At 40.9% G+C, this 22,261-nt stretch overlaps 1 protein-coding gene across 4 annotated transcripts in view; it reads left to right on the forward strand.

Annotated features, from left to right (window-relative positions):
- GRIA2 (glutamate ionotropic receptor AMPA type subunit 2) overlaps positions 1–22,261 on the forward strand; it is a 225,209-nt gene that overhangs the window by 83,100 nt on the left and 119,848 nt on the right. For all 4 annotated transcript variants that reach the window (XM_040332278.1, XM_040332251.1, XM_040332259.1 and 1 more), the window contains exon 3: positions 7,145–7,384. In XM_040332278.1, coding sequence (XP_040188212.1) covers positions 7,145–7,384 — 240 coding nt within the window. The remainder of the gene's footprint in view (positions 1–7,144; positions 7,385–22,261) is intronic.

The raw sequence follows: 22,261 nt of genomic DNA on the forward strand, positions 1-22,261 counted from the left end.
AGGTTTGTGACGGACTGCATCACATTGTCATCCAATATCTCCTGGTACTGAAGAGAATTCATGGTACCTTGCACACGCTGAAGCTTCCCTGTACCTGCAGAAGCAAAACAGCCCCAAAGCATGATTGACCCCCCCGCCATGCTTCACAGTAGGCAAGGTGTTCTTTTCATCATAGCCCTTGTTCTTCCTCCTCCAAACATAGCGTTGATCCATGGGCCCAAACAGTTCTAATTTTGTTTCATCAGTACACAGAACACAATCCCAAAACTTGTGTGGTTCGTCCACATGACTTTTGGCATACTGCAGTCGACTCTTCTTATTCTTTGGAGACAGCAAGGGGGTGCGCCTGGGAGTTCTGGCATGGAGGCCTTCTTTACGCAGTGTGCGCCATGTTGTCTGAGCAGAAACTTCAGTACCCACATCTGACAAATCTTTTCTCAGTTCCTCAGCAGTCACACAGGGACTTTTCTCCACTCTACGCTTCAGGTAGCGCACAGCAGTCGAAGTCAGCATCTTCTTTCTGCCACGACCAGGTAGCGTTTCAACAGTGCCCTTTGCCTTGAATTTGCGAATAATGCTTCCTATGGTGTCTCTTGGTATGTTTAACATCTTTGCAATCTTCTTATAGCATGCCCTTCCTGTGAAGAGTAATTACCTCTTCTCTTGTCTTCCTGGACCATTCTCTTGACTTCACCATGTTTGTAACCACACCAGTAAATGTCTAGAAGGAGCTGAGTATCACAGTCATTTTAAAGCTGCCTAATTGGTGCTTATTAGGCTTAATTGCTGCTCCCTGACATCCACAGGTGTTTTCAATACCTGATTGAAAACACTTCAATGAACCTCTGTTCTTCAGAGTGGTAGTCTTTAAGGGGTTGAATAATTGTGTAAATGAAGAATTTACAAAAGAAACATTTACTACTGTATTACAAAACCAATTGATGTCATTTTAGTTCTTATGGTTCTTTAAGAAGTCCTTGTAGGATTTCATTCTGAATACAATTACAAATGTACACTAAATTCCCTAAAAACCCTTTACAGCATTGGGGGGTTGAATAATTTTGAATACAACTGTATATGAGATAGGCTATGCCCACCTAAAGATAGGTGATTCTTACTGAATTTAGCCCTAAGTATACAAGTTTTATCTTTCCAATGTGATTGAAATCCCCTAGCATAGCTGTCATGGGAAAAAGTTTCCTCTCTGTTCCTGATCATGTGGCAACTGAACATTCATTCCTGATTGGTATCAGGACAATTAGGTGAATCTTTTTAATGAGGACACAGACTGCATTAAACACCCACCACTTTTCAAACATCATTTGCAGACTTCTGTGTCAGTTACTTCTGTTAGCCAGATTACAACTTATCTATGCACATATGTGTGTCCCAGTTACTGGCTGCTTATCCCTGTAAACCTGGAATGTATAGGCAGAGAGCACAATAAGTGATAAAAGGGAGAGGTAAACCATACTTCCATTCCAGAAAAGATATATGCAGGTGTCAATATATCTGTTTTTATTAATTCTAGAATACCCTATAATCTCTGAAATCTAGTATCCAAATAACAACAACCTCGTGCAAGTCACAGCTCTAGAGCAAGCTCCCCATACTTCACTGATCATGCGTGAGGTCGCCCATCACAGAAATGGACCAATGGTGTGACATGGAAGGAGATTGTGTAGACCAGAACTCTTCATGATATGAGTTGGTGGCTATTTGTCTAATAAATGCAACAACATGCAGGCACTTGGCTAAACCAGTATAGAGGGATATTAAAAAGATGGAACAGATTTCAACTTTTTTTTAAACACACTTTGTGGGATAGAAGCACATCCCGCAAATCACTGGATAGAGGAAGGTTCAAATCTAAAGACCTCCTAGAAAGTCGATTCAGTGCAACGCCGTTTCCTGTTTATAGGAAAATGGCAATCCGCAGAAGATGTCGTTTTGTGTGCTACATTTTGAATCCATTGTTCAAGTGCAACGTGAATTCTGCCATCAGTTCAACAAACAGCCAACTCATCATAAGCAAATTTACGAGTGCCATAAAAAACTTGTTTAAAATGGTTGCATATGCAAACCAAAAAACACTGATCATCCTTGCATGTCAGATGAAAATGTTGAGTGTATTCGAGGTGCGTTCAAGCCCTAAAAAATCCACAACACAAGCAAGTTATTAACTTGGACTTCCTCAAACAATGTTTTTTTGTGTTCTTAAAAAACATCTACATATTAAACTGTACAAGTTGCAGTTACTGTAGGCATTGCATCCTGGTGACTATTAAAGAAAGGGTGTTTGTCCCACCTAGGCCTGCTTTTTTTCAAGTGAAACATCGAATTGTTGAAGATATTAATTCAATAACTAGCAATCAGTCCTATATGGATTTCCTTTTACTTTCTGCTCTGTAGACACAATAAGAAATTAGAGGAAATCTCTCTAAAAACATACAAATCCCCTCATTTTATTTTCTGATTATAGCTTAAACTTTGGATTTCCCTGACTTAGTGTCCTGGTGACAATTGTCACTAGGACAAATATAGAAACTTTCTTTAGTGGAGAGAAAGGTAAGAATGACATTCTGGTTCTTATACCTCACCACTCACCCAAAAGCCCAAAAATGTTTAAACTGTAAGTTCTAATGAGCAGGGCCCTCTGATTTCTCTTGTAACAAATTGTAATGTAACTGTAATGTCTGCCTTCATTTTGTAAAGTGCTGCACAATCTGTTGGCGCTATATAAATCCTGTATAACAATAATAATAATTATAGTAAGTTGGGTTTAAAAGCACTTTAGGATTTTCTGCTCTTGTGTGCTTGCATAGCACGCAGTCATACAAACCCTCCAAAATGTAGAATATGTACTGTACTTTGCCGCCTGTCAGATGATAATGAGTCAGTAAGGCCTGATTCGCATGAGCTTCTTGTATTTGTTTTATTAAATCACACAAGCAATTAAAGTGGGAAGTAAAATTTCTGTTTCCATTTATTTGCAAAATTTATTTATTTACTTACATGTAAATCAGTTTACATGCATTTAATTGTTCCATGCAAACTTTTCCTTCCAAACTCCTGTTTATATTATAATACGGGATTTATATAGTGCCAACAATTTGCAGAACGCACATTGTTTACATATTTTTAGATGCATTCAGAATATCTAATCTTCCCATGGACACACATCTTTCAGTTTTTTTTTTCCTCAACGCAATTAAACTGGATGCAAGTAAATGCACAGTGTGCATTATACCATTTAAAATTATTACATGCATTTGTATATGTACCCTGTCTGGCACAGTTTGCCTCCCATCTCAAATACTACCATGAGGCTCAATTCACAGCTTGAGCAAAAAATAAGGATCTGCATTTAACCCATGTGATTGTAAAGCATAGTACACATGGGCCGAATTTCGGGTAGCATCAGCCGGTTCAATAGAAACGATTTGACATTCGGCCGGGTGTGTGGCCACCGGGCCGGCTTCTGTCGAAGAATCATGATGAAAAATGGTCTGCCAACAGGTTCCCTTTCAATGCTCTCAACCAATGGCTGAGAGCGCTGACCATAGTATTCTGGCAGGGGGCTGTTTCCTATCAGAACACTAAAGAACAGCAGGGGAGATCGCTGTACTAAGATTGGATTGTTAGTACAGTGGCTCTGACCTGAGCTGTTTTTTTTGTTTAACCCACTGGATTGAATGAAAAAAAAATAGTAGTGTGTACGAGGCTTAATTTTCAAATCTCTATGGCAACTGTTTGTACCACATACAATGTTGAACCATCATGTGATTATATGGAAAAAAAATGGATGCACATATAGAGGTTCCTGTACACACCTGCAGCAGATCAAAAAAGCCTGCAGATATACAGTAGATGAATTTTGGACTATTTTGACAGGCAAAACTCATCACTTCAAAGTAGTGTCGGGGTTGGGCGCTAAGTCCCACTTCTTGTGTTCCTATGGTTCCATCATTATAATGGGCTAAATGACTGAACAGTAGGATTGTGCAGTAGGCAGGAAGGGATTAGCAAGCTTTAGCACTGCAAAGAAATGCCAAATCTGTGCCTGTCAGAACAGCCTGACATTTGTCTATACAGTATCTTCTGGTTTTTGGAAGCTGCTGCAGGTATGTTCAGTGACCACTATATCCCTGTTCCTATTACCTGCAGCAGTTTTTTTTACGCTTAACCAGCAGGTTTAAATTCTTTTTGATACTTTACTAGAATGATAGAATAATATTGATTGGGGCAGTGCAAAAACTAATGATGTGCAAAGTTTAAACAAATAAGACACAATAGCATTTGTCTTTACTGTGAAAATGTATCTAAACCCACAATCAAAAATGTAATATACATAAGTATTGCAGCTTAGCACTCCTTAGTTGTTGTTGCTGAATTTGCTTTCCTTTTTCGGTTCTTTCTACCTTTATTTTTAACTGGTAACACACTTCAAGTGCTGGAGAGACAGTGCTAACTCACTGCACTGTGTACTGCATCTATGGAGGAGCTCATTTGTCACTCCAGGTCAGTAAGTGCATTAGGACTTCAGAACATCTCCCTCTCATCTCCATATGACAAGGTGGAATTGTTCTGTAGTTTATAGAGATAGACTGGGCAGGGCCGACAATTTAAATTGCTGTAATGCTGTAAACTACAAAAGCATTCCAGAGTCGAGTTTTCTTATATACAATATGTGAGAATTATATTTGTTTGGTTTTATATCAAGTCATCAACTATATGAATTGCTTCTATACTATAGTGGGTTGACCTTTTGAGCCACCTCCATTATAATGCAAATGCGAGTATTGACTTACCATGAAGCTAGGACTTCAGAATATCTTCCAGAACATCTCCCTCTCATGACAAGCGGGAGATGTTTTATAGTTTTCAGAAATAAATTGGGCAGGGCCAGCAATTTAAATTTACATTAGTAATACTGTAAACAACAAAAGCATTCTACAGTTCAGTCTCCCTATATATAAAATGTGCGAATTGTAGCGGAGTACAAAAATAAAATCCACAATCTGCTTGACCTGCACATTCCCTAGTTGGAGCCAATATACTGTAAGGCCAGAGGGCTTCAAAGGTCATCCCCTGTATTCCCTGTGGGAGTAAACTAGGTACAGTAATCATCCATGTGTAGAGAGTGGTGTATTTTGAACCTGTAAATATCATGTGGACTTACTGTTAAGCTATAGGCAAACAGCAAAATACATTGTTATGAACATAAATCAGATAATTAAAAAAAATGCATCTCTTTAAAACATACAATTCATACATGGTCTCTCAGATAGTGGGACTTATATCATAATAGGTAATAGTAGTAATATCCCTTTAAGATATAGAGTCACTAACTCATGAGATATATAGCTGTGTGGTCTTGCCAATCAAAGGCTCTGGAATAGAGTGCAAAAGTCCATACACTTAAAAAGTGGAGTGGTTCATATATGAAGAAAGGATGAAAAAAATAAGTCCTTCACTGACGCCAACACTCCAATAATGCAGATTCTTACCAGGGAGATTTGGCTACCTTAACAGTGGCCAAATATTATTTTCTGTTACACATGGTAACCTGGAGAGGTATACAAGTGTCACTGTATCTTGGATACCATTGGGGATGAGTGTTCTTGCATGGAGATGTTATGCTGTGCTATTTGTCTGCTGTTAAAGGATATCTAAAGGTAATTATTATTATTATTATTTTATTAAACAAATATGTCATACTTACCTCCTCTGTGCAGTTGGTTTTGCACAGAGTGGCCCAGATCCTCCCCTTCTGGGGTCCCTCAGCGGCACTCCTGGCTCCTCCTCTTCTTGAGTGCCCCGTCAGAGAAGCACTCTCCCTCGGGGCACCCATGCGGGCGCACTCCCGTGTCCTGCTGCTGTGTCTATTGACACAGACAGCAGGAATTGTCCCGGCCCCCGGCTCCCACATCATTGGATTTGATTAGCAGCAGCAGGAGCCAATGGCTGTGCTGCTATCAATCTATCCAATCAGGACATGAGACACTGGCTGGAGCTTGTTCCCAGTGCTGGAAAGGCAGGGTTTAGGTAAGTAAAACACGGGCACTGGGAGGCTCCTACACTAAAGGAGGTTTTTAACCTAATGCATAGAATGAATTAGGGGGAAAAACCTTGAGGGTTTACAACCCCTTTAAGGTAGTCAAATCTTTCTGATAAGAATCTGCACAATTAGATGGTTGGGGCTGGTGAAGGACTTCTTTTCCACCCTTTCTTTATATAGGAACCACTCCGGTTTTTAAGCATTTGGATTCTTGCACTCTATTCCAGATCCTTTGGTGAGACCTCACAACTATATATGTCATGTGTCATTGACTCTTAAAGGAATATAACTACTATTATCTATTATGGTATGAGTCCCAATATCTGAGAGACCCTGTATGGATATAGACATATATTGTATATTTTAAAGAAATTGTGCTGCCTTTTTTAAAATGATCTGATTTATGTGTTTGACCTATGGTAGCTGCTATAATTGGTTTACTTTAAAGCGGAAGTAAACCCATCTATTTGATAGTTTAAAAAAACAGTTAACATTCCCGGCATGCCGGAATTGCTAGATGTCACATTTGCTTGTGCTCTCAACCAAACTGTCTAACCATCCAATGGCTGGTTTCAAAACTGATCACATGTGCAGCATCATGGCAGTTGCAGATTAAACAGAAGTCAAGATGGCAGCTTCCTTGGCTGAAAACAATAGGAGGGTTTACTTCCACTTTAAGAGAAAACGTCCACACACTAATATTTACACAACATTTTATAGTTAAGAACATATACAGTATGCTTACTGTTTTATCCACTAACAGGTTTTAAATTCTTGACAACTCCTTATTTGCAATAAACCTTTCCATGTCACTTCACCTCCAGCCTGCTCTGTAGTAATCATTATTATCATGACGCCTGCCCATATAGTTGGTAGGGGATCTTCCTGGCTGTGCAATGAGGCAGAAGTTTATAAATTACAAAAGGAACTGAACAAAATTCCAAAACCTTTAACATGTAAAGCAGAAAACAAATATGTATATCTGCTGTGATTTTTTTCTTTTTTTCCATGATTTCGTCTTTATTTTGTATATATAAATAACATGTAGGCATATACTGACTATTGTTTCTTTCTCTTTTACAGTCTGCTCCCAGTTTTCAAGAGGAGTCTTTGCTATTTTTGGATTTTATGATAAGAAGTCTGTAAATACTATCACATCATTTTGCGGAACTCTTCATGTCTCCTTCATAACCCCAAGCTTTCCAACAGATGGTACTCATCCATTTGTTATTCAAATGAGGCCGGACCTCAAAGGAGCACTTCTTAGTTTGATTGAATACTATCAATGGGATAAATTTGCATATCTTTATGACAGCGATAGAGGTAAGTTCCAATCTGTTTTACTTGTAGAAAAAAAGTACCTTTTAAAACCATTTGGAACAAATGGATCTTTCTGTAAACCTCACAATTCATTACAGAAACAACGACTTTATACTACACAATAGCAACAAATATATGATAATTCAAGAAAGCGTCAAGAATAATGAGAACTTAACTTTTCTCATTAGGAATAAAATCAGATCCAACTTTACTAGTTTGTAGTTATGAGATAATGAGAGTATTGTGAATGAATAACCCGACCAATAAAGATCCTTACCCAAATTAAGCATATGTAGATACTCATACTGCAATCTTCCCAGTGGTAATATATTGGGAACAACTTGATTACATGAAAAAATCCAACAGCCTATTTGCCTTTATTAAATCAACCCTATACAGTATGTATATTAACCATAAGGGTGACCGAATTAAAGCGGAGGTTCACCTGAATTTTTTTTTTTAATTCAGCAGCTACAAATACAGCAGCTGCTGACTTTTAAAAAATAACACTTCCCTGTCCAAGTCACCCACCGAAGCCAAGCGGTAGCTCGGCTCTCGCCATTCTCTGTAAAGGAATTGGGTGAACCTCCGCTTTAATGTTAGTAATTGTTTTGTCAACTATTATCATGAGCAACATCCAAAATGTTTGCAATTATGAGAGTGTTTCTCTATCCTAAAAGGAAAAACTGCCTAATAGTTTACATTTTTACACCCTTACATTAGTTAAACAAAAACCTGCTGATCCTTCTGTTCACATGAACAACTCTGTACTTACTGTATTGGGCCAACAATCAGGATCAGCTTTTACTGAAATCGCTAAGAATAGGAAATACTCTTTAAGCGGAGTTCCATCGCTCGTTGTACTCCTCCGCTTTAACCACTTAAGGACCGGACCAATATGCAGCTAAATGACCCAAGGGGTTTTTACAATTCGGCACTGCGTCGCTTTAACAGACAATTGCGCGGTCGTGCGACGTGGCTCCCAAACAAAATTGCCGTCCTTTTTTCCCCACAAATAGAGCTTTCTTTTGGTGGTATTTGATCACCTCTGCGGTTTTTATTTTTTGCGCTATAAACAAAAATAGAGCGACAATTTTGAAAAAAATGCAATATTTTTTACTTTTTGCTATAATAAATATCCCCCAAAAACATATCTAAAAAAATTTTTTTCCTCAGTTTAGGCCGATACGTATTCGTTTACCTATTTTTGGTAAAAAAAATCGCAATAAGCGTTTATCGATTGGTTTGCGCAAAATTTATTGCGTTTACAAAATAGGGGATAGTTTTATTGCATTTTTATTAATGTTTTTTTTTTTTTACTACTAATGGCGGGATCAGTGATTTTTTTCATGACTGCGACATTATGGCGGACACTTCGGACAATTTTGACACATTTTTGGGACCACTGTCATTTTCACAGCAAAAAATGCATTTAAATTGCATTGTTTATTGTGAAAATTACAGTTGCAGTTTGGGAGTTAACCACAGGGGGCGCTGTAGGAGTTAGTGTTCACTTTGTGTGTGTTTACAACTGTAAGGGGGTGTGGCTGTAGGACTGACGTCATCGATCGAGTCTCCCTTATATAAGGGATCACTCGATCGATACGCCGCCACAGTGAAGCACGGGGAAGCCGTGTTTACATACGGCTCTCCCCGTTCTTCAGCTCCGGGGAGCGATCGCGACGGGGCGGCTATAAACAAATAGCCGCGCCGTCGTCCCGGATCGCTCCCCGAGGGGATCCGACCGCCGCATGTAGCGGGGGGGTCCCGATCGGACCCCCGACCCACGTCTAGGCAGGCACATACAGGTACGTTGATGTGCCTGTCCGTGCCATTCTGCTGACGTATATCTACATGAGGCGGTCGGGAAGTGGTTAAAGCTGAACACTTTGAAAATATATCAGATCTCAATGGGCAAAAATCTCATGCTGGATATCTATACTGAAATCGACTGGGTAATGTGTTAGGAATGAAAGGATGGCACATCATTTGATGGAAATCAAAATTATTCACCTACAGAGGGCTGAATTCAAAGTTACCCCGAAAATCAAAGTGAAAAAATTATGCAGCAAGCTAGTTCATTTTGATGAAATTTCATTGCAATAACTCAAAATGGTCCTCAGTAGTTTGTATGACCCCCAAGTGCTTGTATGCATGCCTGACAACATCAGGGCATGCTCCTAATGAGACAACGGATGGTGTCCTGGGGTATTTCCTCCCAGATCTGGACCAGAGCCTCACTGAGCTCCTGAACAGACGGAGGTGCAACCTGGCAGGACCGGATGGACTGAAACATAATGTCCCAGATGTGTTCTTTTGGATTTAGGTCAGGTGAGCAATGGTATCAATTTCTTCATCCTCCAGGAACTGGCTGCATGCTCTCGCCACATGAGGCCAGGCATTGTTGTGCACCAGGAGGAACCCAGGACTCACTGCACCAGCGTAGGGTCTGACAATGGGTCCAAGGATTTCATCACGATACCTAATGGCAGTCAGGGTGCCATTGTGTAGCCTGTAGAGGTCTGTGCATCCCTCCATGGATATGCCTCCCCAGACGATCACTGACCCACCACCAAACCGGTCATGCTGAATGATGTTATAGGCAGCATAAAGTTCTCCGCGGCTTCTCCAGACCCTTTCACGTCTGCCACATATGCTCAGGGTGAACCTGCTCTCATCTGTGAAAAGCATGGGCGGACCTGCCAATTCTGGTGTTCAATGGAAAATGCCAATCGAGCTCCACAGTGTCCGGCAGTGAGCACAGAGCACACTAGAGGACGTTGGGCCCTCAGGCCACTCCCATGAAGTTTGTTTCTGATTGTTTGGTCAGAGAAATTCACACCAGTGGCCTGCTGGAGGTTATTGTGTAGGGCTCTGGCAGTGCTCATCCTGTTCCTTATTGCACAAAGGAGCAGATACCGGTCCTGCTGATGGGTTAAGGACCTTCTATGGCTCTGTCCAGCTCTCCTACAGTAACTGCCTGTCTCCTGGAATCTCCTCCATGCTCTTGGGACTGTGCTGGGAGACACGGCAAACCTTCTGGCAATGACACGTTTAGATGTGCCATCCTGGAGGAGTTGGACTGCCTGTGCAACCTTTATAGGGTCCAAGTATCGCCTTGTGCTACCAGTAGTGACACTGACCCTAGCCAAATGCAAAACTAGTGAAAAACTGTCAGAAAAGATGAATAGGGAAAAAAATGTCAGACACCTCCACTTGAAAAACCATTCCTGTTTTGGAGGTCATCTTATTGTTGCCCATCTAGTGCACCTGTTGTTATTTCAATTAACAGCAAAGCAGCTGAAACTAATTAACAACCCCCTCTATATACATCCCTCCCCTCTGCTATTTAACTGGCCAGATCAATATCCCAGGAGTTCTGATTCAAAAGTGTTCCTTTAATTTTTTTGAGTGTACATTCCACATTAATAATTTCGTTGCCAAAATTAGTGTCTGCTGAGAAAAAAAAGCTTTGGATACAAATGCATGTTAAATATTGGTCAAACCTAAAGTTAATTTACCTCCTTTTTTCCCCTTTGTATTAATGGAGATTTTACAGTTAGCAGTGTGCTATTACTGTTATAATCATTTTGATGAAAATAATTTCAGCGGGGATGGCTCCCTACTGTCAGGAGAACACAATTCCTCCATCAACACTGACTGTGTTGATGGGGGAATTTAGTGATTTTCTTTCCTGCAACCTGTGATTGCAGGAAAGAAAATCGCATCATCTATGGCAAGAGAGAACAATGGAGTATTGAAAAGTGAGTGTGCCAATCACAACTGACTATTTGAATCTGGATTTGGTTATGACACAGATTACATAAGAATCCTATTTAATTGCTAATGTAGCTTCATATCTTAAGGAATTGCAATAATCCATAATAAAGGATTGATTGATCCACTAATTTCTACAAATTAACAAATAAAGGCAAAATAGTTGATTTGCTAAAACTCCAACTAGCCGATGTTTTTTTTTTTAATTAGATGTTTTTTTTTTATAAAGGGTACATTTCTGCAATTCTCCCAGTATCTGGCTTGTTGTTTGAAGTGAACATAGGTTTTTAGTGATGGACCTTTTGTCAGTGATTTACTTTATTTAAAAAAAAAAGGTGAAAAACAAGGTAAATGAAAAAAGGCAGCCATTGTCGAACACATTAATTTAACAAAAGGTTGTACTGAAAACATAATTCATAGTTTTTCATGCATGTTTTATTGTGGTTGGCAGTATGTACCGTATATATGTAGGTACTCATGTTATTAAAAATGTAAATGCCTAATGTAATAATAAAGGTTGACTTTAATGGAAAACGATGGATTCATGGATAATGGATTAAACAATGCAGCAAAAGTAATGAGTATTTGTGGTCTATATTAAAAAGATCAGGTCCATCCAAATGTGAAAATAATTATTATCCAAGTCATATAAACTAAAGCTGTTGTTCACAGCTATTGGTCTATGTAGACTGCTTGACTGAACCAGTGTTCATTTCTCCCCTTACATGATCATTACCATAAATAACAAAACTGACAAAATAATTCTTGTAACTGTGTCGATACTTTTATTGAGTATCAGCCAGAGCTTGATACAACAGTACAGTACAGTAAAGAACAAGTAAACAAAAGAACATAATCAATTCCAGACTCCCTTTTGCAGTGCTGGGTGGCATATCTCAAACTCTTCTTGGCAGTCAGTTTTTTTTTCAGGAGCCAATACAGCTCCCAACCAGTGAGGTTAGGCTCAGGGACTTATTTAGGCTTAATGCCAAACGTTTTGTTGACTCGGTACCTAACCAAGTAAATGCCCCAACATAGCATTGCACCAAATCTAGTAATAGACTTTACACTAACTCAGTTAGCCGCCTGCCACCTCAGCCTACAAAATGGTTAACCACCAGCTGCGACATGGAAAAAGCATGCCATAACAAACATTCAAATTCTAATGTACAACATGTATTCAAGAATTAAAATACATGAATACCTACATACAGCCAAAACATGTTTTAACAAATATAGAAACAATGCATAGGAACACTAAACTCTTGTAACAAAGCCTCCTGCATAACAATGTGGCTTAAATTCCCTCCCTTTCTCCACTCTACCAATAGCCTAATACTCTTTGCCTATGCGACCCCCATTAGTCTCTAAAACTCTTAAGCCGTGTACGCACGATCGGTTTGTCCGATGAAAACAGACCGATGGACTGTTTTCATCGGACAAACCGATCGTGTGTGGGCCCCATTGTTTTTTTTCCCTCTGTGAAAAAAAATAGAACATGTTTTACATTTTTCCTATGGATAAAAAAACGATAAAAAAATCTGATCGTCTGTGTGGAACTCCATCAGACAAAAATCCATGCATGCTCAGAATCATGTCTACGCATGCTCAGAAGCATTGAACTTCATTTTTTTTGCCTCGTCAAGAAATCCATCGGATTAGATTCGATCAGATATCCGATCGTGTGTAGATCCCATACACACTATTAGATTTTCTGCAGAATTTTGTCTTCAGATTTACCAAAACCATGTAGTGCAAGGGCCTGCCTGATTGCATACACCTTGAAACTCTTAAGCCCTGTACACACAATCAGATATCTGATGGAATCTAATCCAATGGATTTTTTCGTCGAATATCCGATGAAGCTGACTTTCATCAGTCTTGCCTACACACCATCAGTCAAAAATGTGATTGTGCCAAACGAGGTGACGTCCAACACTACGACGAGCCGAAAAAACTGAAGTTCAATGCTTCCGAGCATGCGTCGACTTGATTCTGAGCATGCATGGATTTTTGTCTGATGGAGTTCCACACAGATGATCGGATATTTCTATCGGTTTTTTATCCATAGGAAAAATTTAAAACATGTTCTATTTTTTTTCACCTGTTTTCATTGGACAAACCGATTGTGTGTACACGGCTAAAAGGTTTGACCTTATATTATATGGTTTTGGTAACTCTGAAGACAAAAATCTGCAGAAAATCTTATAGTGTGTATAGGGCCTTAATCCTTTACCCTGACTGAACCCTCATCCCAAAGGAGCAGGCTCCAGTCATGCTGCTGTGATTAATATACTAGGCATTGCTTGATTGCTACTGGGGTACTGTCATACAGTTGCCAGATTAAAATATATGTTTTAATATTCATGAGTTTAAGAAGGCACTGTGTATTTAAGTGCAGCATTGCCTGCATAAAACCGATGGCATTTACAGATGAATGCATTACTGGGTTTTGATCTATATTTAAAGGGGCAGTGTGTGTAAATGTCTGTGGACAGATATATACGTGTTTTTAGACCTTACCAAACTAACAGAAATTTTAAATTAGGATGGTGTAATATGATTAAAAATGTTTTAACTCAAACTTGTTTTTTCATTCAGTAGTCTATTAAAAAAAAATAGAAACTGGCATGCCGTTGCTTCCTTTTCATCCAGTAGCTGCTATCCCAAAGCAACAGATTGCATAACAAAATTATTTAAAGGTCAGACATCGTTATTTGACTTGTAGGTGTAAAAGATCATTCTCCATATACTTCTCTCTTCCTATTTCTGTTTTTCTTTTTTTGGATATATTGAGGCTTTTACTTAGGTTGACATTTCTGGTAAATGAGAATTAGATGTGTTGAGAAGGGTTCGTTTTTTTTTTTTCAAATAAATTCTATCATTAACAGGGACTTCTGCGGTATCATAAAGGCTATACTACAAAATGCATACAGGTGCATCTAAAAAAAATTGAATATCATCAAAAAGTAAATTTATTTCAGTAATTCAATTCAAAAAGTGAATAGAGTATTATATTTCAAGCATTTTTTTTTTTTTATGCTTATGGCTTACAGCTAGTGAAATCCCAAAAATCAGTATCTCAGAAAATTTTAATATTACATAAGACCAATAAAAAATAGATTTTTAACACAAAAATGGCTTACTGAAAAGTATGTCCATGTACAGTATAGTATGCACTATACCAATATTTGGTCGGGGGCTTGTTTTTCACTAATTACTGCATCAATGCAGCGTGGCATGGAGGCAATCAGCCTGTGGCACTGCTGAGGTGGTATGGAAGTCCAGGTTGCTGTTCCCACAAATCACTATTATTTAGGTTCACGGGTTCATTAATTAGCTTATTTGATTTTCAATTTCATTTTTGAAAACATTTTTCACTTAGTCATATGTTTATATGTGGTTGTGCAAGCAAGACATTTATTCACTGTAGCGCTGCTTAATATTTTTGACACTGAATTTGTTTTTGGAGCCACTATATTTGTTTGTGCACAAACTTAAATCTTTGACTTGTACCTATATGTAAGCCTATATTAAGGCTTACCTGTGGGTACTGTAAAAATCTCCTAAACCTGCACCGTTAAACCTCTTCCAGTGACCTAGTTCAATGTCTGTAATTAGAATTTGTGTACTTTTGTACACATTGAAATCCCTTAGCACATCTAAAGTTAAATATATAGAACTCTTTTATCACCACTTTGGAAGGTGAGTTCTAATATGCATTTATGGAAGATATATTCGTACACAGTTGCCAAAAATATATTTAGCGCCCCCTTGCTTTCAGCATGGGCACTACGCTAAAGTTAGTGGGGAATGGGAGAGTTATTTTGCTCCCATTCACAATTTGTTTAACCACTTAACCCCCGGACCATATTGCTGGTCAAAGACCAGAGTACTTTTTGCGATTCGGCACTGCGTCGATTTAACTGACAATTGCGCGGTCGTGCGACGTGGCTCCCAAACAAAATTGGCGTCCTTTTTTTCCCACAAATAGAGCTTTCTTTTGGTGGTATTTGATCACCTCTGCGGTTTTTAGTTTTTGCGCTATAAACAAAAATAGAGCAACAATTTTGAAAAAAAATAATATTTTTTTACTTTTTGCTGTAATAAATATCCCCCCAAAATATATAAAAAAACATTTTTTTTCCTCAGTTTAGGCCAATACGTATTCTTCTACATATTTTTTGTTAAAAAAAATCGCAATAAGCGTTTATTGATTGGTTTGCGCAAAAGTTATAGCGTTTACAAAATAGGGGGAATTTTTATAGCATTTTTATTTATATATATTTTTTTACTAGTAATGGCGGCGATCAGCGTTTTTTTCGGTACTGCGACATTATGGCCGACACTTCGGACACTTTTGACACATTTTTGGGACCATTGGCATTTTTATAGCGATCAGTGCTATAAAATGCATTGGATTACTATAAAAATGCCACTGGCAGTGAAGGGGTTAACACTAGGGGGCGAGGAAGGGGTTAAGTATGTCCCTGGGTGTGTTCTTACTGTGGGGGGGGGTGGCCTCACTAGGGGAAATCACTGATCTTCTGTTCATACATTGTATGAACAGAGGATTAGCATTTCCCCCCTGACAGGACCGGGAGCTATGTGTTTACACACACAGCTCCTGGTCCCCGCTCTGTAACGAGCGATCGTGTGTGCCCAGTGGCGATCGCGCCCGCCGGGCACGCGCACGGGAGTCGGGGGCGAGCGGGGGGCGTGCGAGCCTCCGGCGGCGCGCGCGCGCCCCTGCTAGCCTGCGAGAGAGCCAACGTAGTATGACGGGCTTTCGCGCAGGAGAGCCAACCTGCCGCCGTAGAATGACGACGGCAGGTCGGCAAGTAGTTAAATTGTGACTTCTGTCATTTTAGAAATGTCCACTGGGTCAGTCTGTATTCCAGGGATGTGAAACCATCCCTGGCCGGCAGTTGGCGCCAGAGGGGTTCTGGCAGAGCAAGTTCTCCCCAGCAGCCAATTAGAGGAGCTTTTCCCTCGCGGGGCATGCTGGGGAGGGGTATATCTGTGACAGGGGTCATGTGTTCTAAAATCTTCGCGGGGTCCCCGTTCCAGGTGCGGCATCCACCTTCAGGGTGCGCGCATCCATGGACCACGCCAGCACGGCCCACCTGGCCAAAGTTTCATACTACTTGGAATCTCATCCGGATGTACAAGGGGACCCCAGTGACTTACTGGGTTCCCGGTTCTATTGAAAGGATCCCAGGCTGGGTGCCGTTCGATTGGGGAGTCGGTTTGAGGAGGACCCGGAGGCAGGTTGTCCAACAGAGCCCAACAGAGCCTGAACAAACCAATTGGGGATCTGGTGACCAGAGTACTGACAGGTATGCTTGCTGTCATCTGGTAACCAATGCAGAAATCTACTGGGAGGATTTACAGAAATCCTAAGTGACATCTCGGCTGCCAGGCTCTTGAGAGGGGTCTGTCCAGGGGCACTTTACCCACTCTATTTGGAGTGGCGACGAGTTACAACTTGGTACTATACAGAGCAGTACTGACTGCTCCATTCAATATCCAGGCCTGATACTGCAAGGTTTTCTCTCTCTCTCTCTTCATCAACCTTGTCCTTCCCAATTTATGCTGATGTTGGCCGTGTTGGCCTGGAGAATAAAGCATTGGAAAAAAACATTTATTCGCCGTCTGGACATTCGCTCACTGTTTTGACTCACTGCTATCACCCCTAGACATACTGCAGGGTAACTTAATACGCTGATCCCAAAACAAATCAGCGGCTCTTGCGAGGGTAGCACTACATATATGCGATGGGGAGTCTGCTTCTAATGCCCTGTACACACGGTTGGTTCCTCCGATGAAACCGGTCTGATGGATTTTTTCATCAGATATCCGATGAAGCTGACTTTCTTCAGTCTTGCCTACACACCATCAGTTAAAAAAACGATTGTGTCAGAACACGGTGACATAAAGCACAACGACGTGCTGAGAAAAATGAAGTTCAATGCTTCCGAGCATGTGTCGACTTGATCCTGAGCATGTGTGGATTTTTAACCGATGGACGTGCCCACAGACGATCGTTTTTTTCTATCGTTTTTTAACCATCAGATCATTTTAAAACAAGTTCCTAGTTTTTTCACCGATGGATAAAAAAACGATGGGGCCCACAAACGATTGGTTCGTCTGATGAAAACGGTCCATCAGACCGTTTTCATCAGACAAACCGATCGTGTGTACTCGGCATAACAGTTGTGGCTTTTAAAGACTGCACGAATGCAGTGCAATATAAAAATCATAATTTATGGCACTTGGCAGAAAAGTCATTAGATAAGCTGAATCTTCAGGGAAAATGAATTGTAGAGAGATTGAAGAAGCAAACTAAAGGGGTCCTGAAAGCTTGCACTTTTAATAGCTTAGGTTAGCCAATAAAGAATAACAAACTCCATAAGCTAATTGTAAAAAAAAAGGGGTTTAGGATACTTTTACATGGGCGGTCCGCCCGAATGACTCTGCTGATCCCCGCTGAGCAGGCGGATGACAGGTCCATCTCCACTCACTGTGCAGAGACAGATCTGTCAGAGCCCCGCTCTGCTCTATGGGGAGATCGGATGAACACTGACCACCTGTCCGTTTTCATCCGATCTGATAGACGAATGGGAAATAGGGTCACCATTAGTCTGGATTTCACAGACAAGATCGGATAGCAGCGTGTGTCAGCGGGCATGTCACCGCTGACATCCGCCACTCCATAGAGGTCAATAGAGTGTCCGATAAAGGCCACCTGAAAACCTGACAGGCAGACCTGATTGAAAAGCCTGTGTGAAATGGGTTTACACTTAACCTGGGATTGTGATACCAGCTCCGAAAATTAAACAAAAGCAAAGGCTGAGACAAAAGGTTATTTTTGCAAAAGCTATTTTCGTTACACTGGATGTGTTATGAAGTAATGTTTCATGAGTACACTCATCCTTGAATAACTCTGGGCATGCTTTCTTACAAGTTAACCATGTCCCAAAGACATGCCTGGCCAAAACAGATTCTGTGGGTGCTTCAAGGGGTAAAATATGTTACAGTGAGGTTTATAATCAGAGTGGATGTGTGAGGATAACACAATAACTTCAGGATTTTCAGGAAACAAATGTGAACATTCTTGATATGCAAGTGATTTCCTGTTGGGTTTTATATAATCAATTGTACCTTCCTGCCTATACTTAGATGTCTGTTAGGAAACATGTCCTTGAAGCGGATAGTTACTTGTCAGGTCTGTCTATTACTTAAAATGTAAATAAGGCTATAAAATGTGCTGCAAAGCATATACTGCAAAGACAACAACGTCTGATTAACATAGAGGAGACTGTAAAAAGCATTCCATTTATAAATCTTCTTTTCCAAACTGACAACCATCCTAATTAAATGTGTTAAAAATAGCACTGCATCAGTGCCTCTATATCTAGCGTATTTTGCTAATCATCTGGGTTGGCGTGCTGTTAAAATTATATTTGCAATTTATTTATTTTTACTTTCAATAAAAAATTAAAAAATTTAAAATAACTTAAAAGAAATCAGCTAGAAAACTAGCTAGGGATTCCCAACCCCAGGAGGTGTTTCCTGGAAAATCAGAAACCTTCAGATGCACTTCAGATCACTTCTTCCTCTTCAGATGGTGATTTTCATGACCTTACAGAGAGACAAATTCTGACAATGTAATGCTAGCCTCCTGCAGAGATGGTCTCTTAGAGCAAAACTAAACTAACATACAAAAATGTAGTATATTGTATCTTGCCAGTCTTCAACTGTGGTGGCTGCATTCATTTTCTAGGAACACGTTGGGCAAGTTTAGAAAATACTTGTCACTTCCTGTGAGCTGACCTAGAAACATAATAATTAATGTTATCTTATTTGTGTAAACTACTACTTCCATCATCCACTATGTAAAGTTGAAAAGGCAGACATGCTTAAAGGCCATAAAAAAACATGGCAACCACCCCAATTTATAATTAGCCTTTGCAGTAAAACGCACATGGAAGGGCAATGCACAACACAAACAGACACAAATGTCCCAGCCCACTTACCAGCTAGCCTGCAAAAATATAAAAAATATTGACCCCGTCTAACAATTTATGATAAAAACAGAGACCCAGATTCTCAAAGGGCTTACGACGGCGCAACGCCATGTATGCCGTCGTAAGTCCTAATCTGGGCCGTCGTATCTATGCGACTGATTCTTAGAATCAGTTACGCATAGATAACCATTAGATCCGACAGGCGTAAGGCTCTTACGCTGTCGGATCTTGAATGCAATTTTTTTTTGTCCGCTAGGTGTCGCCTCCGTCGTTTTCCCCGTCGAGTATGCAAATTAGCTAGATACGCGAATTCCCGAACGTACGCCCGGCCGACGCAGTGAAGTTACGACGTTTACGTTAGGCTTGTCCTGGCATAAAGTTGACCCTGGGTATATGAAGCGCAATCAATGTTAAGTATGGCCGTCGTTCTCGCGTCGAAATTTGTAAATTTACGTTGTTTGCGTAAGTTGTCCGTGAATGGGGCTGGACGCCATTTATGTTCACGTCGAAACCAATGACGTCCTTGCGACGTCATTTGGAGCAATGCACCCTGGGATAGTCTTCGGACGGCGCATGCGCAGTATGTTCGGTGCGGGAACACGCTTAATTTAAATACTACACGCCCCCTACCCGGCTAATTTGAATTAGGCGGGCTTGCACCGGGTGATTTACGCTACACCGCCGCAACTTTACAGGCAAGTTCTTTGAGAATAAAGCACTTGCCTGTAAAACTTGCGACGGCGTAACAGAAATCAGATACATTACACCCGCCCAGTTTTGCGCAATTGTACGAGAATCTGGGCCAGAGGGTTTAATTGCACACCATTGCAAGGCTCCTCTGTGTAATGCAGTCCTAACTCTATATTTTTCAGTCTCCAAGTTGGAACATATATAGCAGTGGATACATTAAGTGCCGGTTTGCTGGGAGGGAATGCACCCCTCCTTAAAGGCACAGGGACACATTGGGCGTTCATTTCAACACTTCTTAAAGCGAAAAACAATACTCACATCGGCTCCAGCGAAGTAGCATCCTCAAGATCCCCATCCTAACCCTGACATCTTGGGTAGCTGGCTTCCAGGTTTCAGTCGCTGGCCGTGTCATTGGCTGGGTGGGAATGCCAGTTAGATTTGGCATTGCTGAATTTGTACAGTGAGCTGCGTGTGCACAGCTCACTGTACATGGGCAGACAAGCAGATAAGAAGCTTTAACGAAAAAGAGACAAAGCATGTCTCTTCTGCATTAAAACTTTTGCCTGTCCGCCCAATTTAATGCCTAGTGCCTCGTACACACGACAATTTTTCTCGGCAGGAAAAAAACAACGTTTTTCCAGACGTGATTCCTCTCCAGCCTGACTTTCATACACACGTTCCTGCAAAAAAACTTCCAACCAAAGCGTTACGACGTACAACATGTATGACGGGACTATAAAGGGGAAGTTCCTTTCAAATGGCGCCACCCTTTGGGCTGCTTTTGGGCTGCATACTTGATTCTAAGCATGCACGTTTTTTTTCCTCGGAAAAGCATTCACACGACCGTTTTTTGCGACGAGAAAAAGACTGACGGGAAACACGACGAGAAAAAAGAGAGCTGGTTTCAATTTATTTGCTGGCAGTTTTTTCGTTGAGAAAACTGCTAGAAGAAGAAAAGAGAGCTGGTTTCAATTTATTTGCTGGCAGTTTTTTCGTTGAGAAAACTGCTAGGGAGCATACACACGACCAATATAAAAAATGGCAGTTTTTGCGTTGTGAAAACCGGTCGTGTGTACAAGGCATTATCCTAGAGTTCCACTTTAAGCAGTTACAGAAACAGTTTTGTTTTTCCCTTTGTAGTTAAAGGTTTTACATAGGATTATAAACCATTGTAATAACCCTTGGCAGTGTTAAGCCTGAAGTAAACCCTCCTATCCTTTACAGCCAAGGAAGTTGCCATCTTAGGCCCTGTACACACGAGAGGATCCATCCGCTGAAAAATCTCAGCGGATCGGTTTCAGCGGATAGATCCCCTGGTGTGTACGTTCCAGCGGATATTTATCCGCGGAGATTTCCGAAATCCAGCAGATAAAAATTTGTTAGCATGCTAACAAATCTATCCGCTGGAATCGGCTCCAGCGGATCGATCCGGTGGTCTGTACAGACTCAGCGGATCGATCCGTCCGAACCCGTCTCTCGCATGCGTCGTAATGATTCGACGCATGCGTGGAATTGCTTATATGACAGCGTCGCGCATGTCGCCGCGTCATCATCGCGGCGACGGCGCGACACGTCACCGCGGTGTAAATTCGGCGCGGATTTCGATCCGATGGTGAGTACACTCCATCGGATCAAAATCCTCAGAGGATTTATCCGTGGATACGGTCCGGCGGACCGTATCCGCGGATCAATCCTCTCGTGTGTACCCGGCATAAGCCTTTGTTTGATCTGCCATAGTGTTGCACATGTGATCAGCTATGACACCAGGCATTTGATGGCTTGACAGTTTGGTTGGGAGCACAAGCAAACATGACAGTTACCATTCGTGGCATGTTTTCAAAATAAAATGATTTTGGGAAACAGTTAAATTGATGGGTTTAGATCAATTTTTAAATGGTTTGCTCCACCTTCTAATTGTTACTTTTGCTGGACAGCTTGGTCTGTTACAATGGAACTAATCCCATCGATTTAACTGTTTCCCCACAGCATGCCATAGAAAGGGGTTCAGTTCCACTTTAACCACTTGCCAACCTCACTATAACCAAATGACGGCTATAGCGCAGAAATCTAGTTCTGGGAGGCCAGTATATGATGACCTCCTGTGAATCTCGCTCACTGCGCACCTGCAGCAGAGTGCGAGCTATGCGCTCTGTGATCACAATGTCCGGAGGACACTGCTGATCACAGATTGAGGTAAAGCGCCAATCAGTGGCTCTTTACAATGTGATTAGCTGTGTTCAAACACAGCTGATCACAGATGTAAATAGAAGCTGGTTATCGACACTCCTTTCTTCATGCTGACGGCATGAGGATTGGAGAAGTGAGCCAATAACCAGCTTTTCTAAAAGGGACATGTACACTGATAATTAGGGCACTGAATATT

The sequence above is a fragment of the Rana temporaria genome, chromosome 1 (assembly GCF_905171775.1).
Source record: "Rana temporaria chromosome 1, aRanTem1.1, whole genome shotgun sequence".
Lineage (NCBI taxonomy): Eukaryota > Metazoa > Chordata > Amphibia > Anura > Ranidae > Rana > Rana temporaria.